Source organism: Cnephaeus nilssonii (assembly GCF_951640355.1).
Source record: "Cnephaeus nilssonii genome assembly, chromosome: 5".
In the NCBI taxonomy this organism is placed as follows: Eukaryota; Metazoa; Chordata; class Mammalia; order Chiroptera; family Vespertilionidae; genus Cnephaeus; species Cnephaeus nilssonii.
In genome coordinates this window covers 51381405-51388307 of record NC_137076.1, presented here as the reverse complement: position 1 = coordinate 51388307, position 6903 = coordinate 51381405, and the positions used below count along the sequence as shown (strand labels likewise).

Sequence of the window (6903 nt, the reverse complement as noted above, 5' to 3'; positions counted from 1 at the left end):
AGGCCATCCGTTTTTGCTTGTTCTCCTTTCTGAGTAGTATAGTCATAACAGGTCTTAAAAATACATATTGTAAATAACCAGGCCAATGAGAGAACTTTCATTTAAAAACAAATTTGGAAGAGGCAGTTACTGCCTAATTGGGCTGTGCAAGTATTCTTGTCATAAGAGGCCCCTTGAACACCATGGAGAATCTTCAGATCCAAAGGGCAAATACAAACCTAGAGAATGACATGAAGAGAAAAAGTGGACATATTGGAATGGGAATGGAGATCCTCGCTAAGGAAATAAGCAGACTGGCCCGGCAATTAGTCTATTTAACCTTGTTTAGAGCTTTGTCCAGACATAGTGTGAGACTGGGCTTGCAGTACTGTATTATGTCCTTTAGAGAGAGAGAGAATTCTAATTGGTTTAGTCCTCCGGCATCCGTCCTGCTATTTGACCACCGCTTTTCCATTGTCTAGACTGTAAGGCACCAGAAGCAATTAAGTAGAGGATCAACGTAAGCAGACAGGTGTGCCCCGGTCACTTTCCTTCTTTATTCTACACTGCTCATATTCTCTGAATTTCATACAAGCTACTCTGGAAGCAGCAAATGAATGGGGGTTGGGGGTGGGGGATCTGAAGATTGTCAATACTCCCAGGTGATGCAAATAGATTCCTGAATAAATCTTTGCATGATATTAAAGGAGATCTCAGATCCCAGACGTAGTTTTCCATTCTAAGCATCAAAAAATAGGGCTAGAAAATATATTTCCAAGCATTGCTTCTATTATCCTGTTAGTATTAGAAAGAGGCAACTTACCACGTCCTCGACCCCCACCATGTTGCAGAAGAGGCTGGCTGAATTTTGCAACATGAATCCGAAAGGGAGCATTTGCAAGATCTTTGAAGCTATAAATCCCCTAGGAAGAGGCTTCCCCACCTGTCACAAGCTGGATCGTCTCCACGGAGGGCGCCGGGCGCACCACCGCCACGCGGCGCTGAGGTCAGCCTCTCGGGTCTTGGGAGAGCTCTTTTTATTCTAAATTACAGACTTCGCAGCCACCGGATATCCTCGCTGCAGAACTGGCAGTAGCCATGTGGCTGCACTCGCGTTTCCTGACAACCACTGCATTATTTCCACTAATATCCTGTCTCAGGCTTCTCGCTGGGCGACTCCTCACTCCCACCACCCACCGTCGCCCCCCTGCCGAGGGGCAATAACCCGCCTGTGCCTAAACAAAGCGAAGCCCCCTCCGCCCCCCCTCAAAAGGTTGAAATCGCGCTTGGCGACGGTCCCTCCCGGCAGCTCTAAGTCACAGCCGCAGAAAGTGCCCGCGCCCCGCAGATCTGGGCAGACTCGCAGCCCTGTGCTGTGCGCCGGGGCGGGGCGCCCGCGGCCGAGGCGTCCGCATTGTCCACGTTCCCCGCACCCCGCCGCGTTCCGTCCCCCCCTATCTGTGGCACACACGCGCGCAGGGCGAGCGGCGCGCCCGGGGCTGGAGCTGCAGCAGCAGCTGCTGCGGCGGCGAGGGCGGGGGCGGGGGCGGCGGCGGGGCGGGCCCGGCGGGCGGCGGGGGCGGGCCCGGGGCGAGGCAGCCGGGGCGCCAGCGAGCGAGCGGCGAGCGCGGCGAGCACCGAGGGAAGCGCGAGCAGCAGCATGGCGGGGCTCCGACGCCCGCAGCCCGGCTGCTACTGCCGCACCGCCGCGGCCGTGAACCTCCTGCTGGGCGTCTTCCAGGTCCTCCTGCCCTGCTGTCGCCCGGGAGGGGCGCAGGGACAAGGTCAGCTTTGCGCCGCTCCGCTGGCTTTTCCTCTCCACCCTGCCCCCCCACCCCCTTCTCTTTCTTGTAGGGAACTGCTGAAATCTATTAGAGGACGCGGGGAGGAAAGGGAAAGGGGCAGGAGGAGGAAGGAAAGCGGTCGCAATTCTTGGCCGGTAACATTTTCTGACCGCAGCGTCCCCTCCCGCCTTCCCCGCCCCCATGCAAACAGAAAGCTGGGAAGTCGCGGGGCTTGGGGACCGTGCGGACCGCTAGCCGCGCGCGCCCCGGAGCCTTTGTGCGCGGCCCCCCAGCACCCCAGGCGCAGCCCCCGCTTTGTGTGGCGCGCGCCAGGGCCCCGCCGCGGCCCGGCTTCCTGCAGCTTTGTTTCCCGAGCCTGGCCGCCCAGGACCCATCCTGCAGATGCCCGCCCCAGATGCTGCGGGATGCGAGCGCAGGGCAGCCCGCGGGGCGGCCTCGGATCACTCCCCCAGCACCAGACCCCGCGGGCCCTGCTAGCTGTCGCCTCTCTGTCACAGGGACCGCCGGCTTACACCCGTCCATTGTGTTCCTAGCCTTGGCTCCCTTCTCGGGTGGCCTCCGCTTTGAGAAGGAAAGGGAGACTTGTTTTGGTGAGGCGGGTGCAGAGGGGACGGTAGGGAAACAGGAAGCGTTTCTTTTCCGTGCATTAAAAACTCGGTGTATTTTTTTTGGTTCGTGTAGCGATCGAGCCCTTGCCGAACGTGGTGGAGCTGTGGCAGGCAGAAGAAGGGGAACTCCTGTTGCCCACTCAGGTGAGGACGATCAGGTGACAGGGCCGGGGGTGGGTGTGCGAGTGTGCAGAGGCCGGGAGGCCGCCGGCCCCCCAGGGGCACAGGCGCTCGAGCCACTTTGCAAGGCAAATAAACGGTCGGGCCAAGCCTGAACACCTGGCAACGGTGGCCTTCCCAGCCTCCGCCTGCGCCATGTGACAGGGCGTGAGTCACGCCTGCCCCAAGTTCAGGAGGTGGGAGCTGAGGCCACCTCAGCAGGGCCGGGCCTGCTGTGCAGAGGGGAAGGGCGGGCCCCTGGCCCAGCTGTGGTCCTGGGGGGGCGAGGGACGTGTGCCCTGTTCTTTAAGCGACCTGGTGCTGTGTGCGTGAGGACAACAGGAGTATTGATTTCAGAAATGTTAGAGATGGTACTTGCCATTATTGTTAAGTAGCTTTGGGATGAAGATGTGACTTTAAAGGATTGTAATCTTGGATCCCCCCCCCCCCCCCAGTGCTTTTAATTCCTGTTAGAATACAACTTGAATTTCCTGTTTGGGGTTTCCTCCCCATATAATACAAGGATTGCATTTGGAAAGATAAATAGTAACATTTTACTGGAATTTGTGGCATCATAACAGGGTTTTACTGCCGCAATAGACACAGTACTGCAAAGCTTTTGTGTTTAAGGCTTAACTTGCAGGAGAAATTCTCACTGACTGAAGATGTACACATTTAAATATAATATTGCTGACTGCGTTTCAGCATGGACAGTAGTGACCCCAAGCACATTTCCCCCCTTTGTGGAGAAGTGGTTTGAATTATAAGGGGATATTCAGCTGGTGTGCCACAATTTTTAAGATGTTCATTACCGCCACATTGGTGGCAGCACTTGGTTCTATGCTGACTCTTGTGGCTGTTTAGAAAAACAGGATCTCTAGCTTTAACTTCACCGGCCAGGCTGGGCAGTTTTACATTTCAATTTTCTCCCTCCTATGTGAAGCATCGAGAGTGCTGGTTTTGAGATATTTGGAATATTCATTTTAACCAGGGCTAATAAATAACAGCTTCGAGGCGGAGAGGTGATTTTTAGAGGAACTTTTTTTCTGGACCTGCCCTAAGGCCAGTAGGCTGAACAAGACCAGTCCTTTGAGGAAAAGCCCCAGCAGGATGGGGAGCAAATAGCCTGCCTTCATCTTAAAAGTTTATTCCCAAATGCAGTTTTTCCCTGATTATAAATAACAGATGTGTATTGTTGAAGGTTTGAAGCATACCGAAAGACAAAATGAACAAATCAGAAACGGTTCATAACCCTACGGAGAGAACCACACTTAACATTTGAAGTATTTAGTGTTAAAAAATACAGTTCTGTTTGTATAGATCAGAGTTGTTCAGGAGCGGCATGAGTGACATTTTGGGCCGGAGGATTATTTGGGGTGGGGGGGCTGTCCTGGGCCCTGGAGGATTCTTTGGGGTGGGGGGCTGTCCTGGGCCCTGGAGCATGTCAAGCAGTCAGAGCATTTCTGCCTCTACCCACTAGATGCCAGTGGCACTCACCTCGCCCTCTCTTCCCCCGCAGCTGTGACAGCTAAACGTGTCTCCAGAAGTAGCCAAGTGTCCCTGGGGAGCAGAAGTGCCCCGGTGGAGAAGCCCTGGTGTACGGCTATATGCATTTGCCTTTTCACTCACTTGTAGCCTCTGCCTCTTACTGGTTAGAGTGGGAAGCCCACCGAAGCCGAGGAAAAGGAAAGGATAGGCTCTGATTGGTCCTGGCATCAGTTGAAGCTTTAGTCACTCTGCTGAGAGATGGGAGTGACAGGCCTCTGATAGGATTTTATTATAGGCTCAGGCATTGTTTTATGAAATTCTTAATGTCTGGTTTTGCTTGTATGTGTAATACTACACTTTGTTTTGGTAAAAAAAAAAAGCCTTAGAAATTAGGAGCTGTCTTTCTGGAGTACTCACTATAGAAGCATTTATAGCTAAGCTACCTTAATGAAAGCTGTAGTGAAAGTGAAACTGGTATTCAAAGTAATTTTCTAAATACTTCATCTCTATATGAGTTTCTTTTAGGGACTTATCCTGCATATACCTGGGTGGGGTGAGGAAAGATACAGATCTATCTATAGTTATCTATTTAAACTGCATTGTATGTATATATATATCAAAACTGCATAAATATACACACATATAGTATAGATGTATCTTACATGTATATAAATACTGCAGAGAGTTCTGAAGAAAGTTATTTTTAGGGAATTCTTCTCAAAGTAGTTTGAATTTTTTTCAGAAAAGCTTCCTCATGCGTGTCATGGAGGCCGACGGAAAGATAACATTTATAGGTGTTATTTAAATTTGAGGGTTTTCTGCTTACTTAGCTTTAGATTGGGTTCCTTTCACTTAGGAAGACCCAAAGATGGCTTCAGAAGCTAAATTTTTTAAATTATAGTTGAAATAGGAGCATCAGAAGATGTGGCATTTAAAAATCAAATACATTTGCCAACACTAGTTATTTATACAGTTATTTATTTTGGAAATGTTTTCTGTTCATTGGGCCTTTTGTTTTCTAATGGGTCTCTAAGTGATCAAGAATTTTAGTAATGCATCATTAGTAAAGCCAAATATAATAATTGCATTGTTTTAAACTGCCAGACCCTCTGGCCAGCTTTCCAGGATTTGACTCCCTGCTCCATCGTTTTTCACCTCTCTGACCTCAGTTTCTTCACCTGCAAAATGGGGGTAATAATGGAACTGGGTAAGCACTTACTATATGCTACCTGTTACTTTGGCAGTATCCACCTGTCCTCCAATGGTTCGGTCATTGGAGAGCATGGAACAGCTTTCCTGCTTTGAAGGGGCTGAGCTGTGCAGATAGCTCAGGGCTATTCTTTGCCCTCCAGTTGTACAGATAAATTGTATTATTTATATCTTTTTGTTATATGCTCTTTTATGTTGTATAATAGTTTGGTGTAGGAAGATAGAAACTATCCATTGCGATAATGAGAAGGAAGGAAAAAACCGTGGTTTTCTTCTTAGGTTTACAGAATTTGTCCTTTCCTTTGACTTTGCTTCATGTGACCACGTGTATCGAAAGTGGTGGTGGTGGTGTAGAAATAGCATGTGCAAGAAGTAATTGCATGTGTGCAAGATACTGTTTTGCCCAACTTCTTACTTCGCCTTCAAGGTCAAAAACCTTCTGTGATTCCCTGCCATCTACTTGACCTGCTCTGGCCCTCGGGGCCTTCCTCATTCTGACCTTGACGGTTGCTCCTGTCAGTCCTCTGGGACACTTACTTCAGCCCGAGTCTTGGCTGAGGAGGCCCAATACGTTTCTGTTGAATGAGAGCACTGGTGCTATTGCCCTGCTCTTTGAACAGGAACGGTCCTTCCTGACTCCTAACGTGGCAGTGGCTCCTTCATTTCTCCCTCTTTGAGTTTCTTGAGTGTCTGGATTTTTTGCTTTGTCTTGTTGCCCTAATTTAGTTCTCCTTAAGAGGGTTTTGGGCTTCTAAGCTGGTTGCCCCAGTGTAGCCACAATGTTCTGTATGCAGTAGGCACTCAGTAGTAGCCCATGAGTTCTTCCTGGGAGAGGAGAGGCAGTTGTCTCTGTGTTGTCCAGTTCCCCAATTTATAGGGTATTCAGTTCTAAAGATGGCAGGCCAAATGCATTAAGCCTTGGTTTCCTATTATTGTTTAATAATCACATTTTTGTATCAGTTCTAGAAGCTGGAAGGGCAATCTTGAATGTGTTCTTTTAATCCCTTCAGCCTTGGCTGAGACGAGAAGGCTCCCTCCGGATTCCCTGGGTTAGGTTGCAGACTTGGGTGCCGAGTAGGAGCAGCTGGAACCAATGAAGCAGATGCTCATTGGCCTGGTCTGGGATGGTAGGCCCCCTGCTCCTCTGGCAAACACCTCGCAGGGGGCCTGGCACACGGAGGCCCCTGGGACCTGCCTTTAAAAGTCTCATGTCTTGTTAAATGTACCCCCTTAAGCCTGAGTGAGAGTAGATAACGGAAATTGACAGAAAGTGAAACAGGAACTGGGACACTGACTATGAGACTTCATTATCTCAGGTACTGTGTGATGTAATGGCATCTTGCTCCAGTCAGCAAATCATTAACGGGTATTTGGAAATCTCTTTGTCATAGAGATTTATTTTTGTTTTAATCTACTTCCACTATCAATATAAAAAATAATAGCTAACACGGGTTGGAGACTAACCGGCATTGTTTAAGCACTTTATGTGTATTATCTCGTGCTAATATGCTAAGAAGTAGGGATTAGGAAGACCTGATTTTACAGGTGAGGAAATGGAGCTCCCAAGTCATCATATAGCTTGCCCCAGGCCTTGAGAAAGTGGCAGTGGTGCAATGTGAACCCACGAGGTGTTTGGCTCCAGAGCCCATGCTTTT

General features: G+C 49.6%; 1 protein-coding gene across 1 annotated transcript in view; it reads left to right on the top strand.

Annotated features, from left to right (window-relative positions):
• The first annotated feature begins 1593 nt into the window (after positions 1-1593).
• The window catches only part of TMEM131L (transmembrane 131 like), a 127141-nt gene continuing 121831 nt past the window's right edge, over positions 1594-6903 (top strand). The window contains exons 1-2 of the mRNA XM_079770256.1: positions 1594-1763; positions 2466-2536. Coding sequence (XP_079626382.1) covers positions 1640-1763; positions 2466-2536 — 195 coding nt within the window. The 5' untranslated portion in view covers positions 1594-1639. The remainder of the gene's footprint in view (positions 1764-2465; positions 2537-6903) is intronic.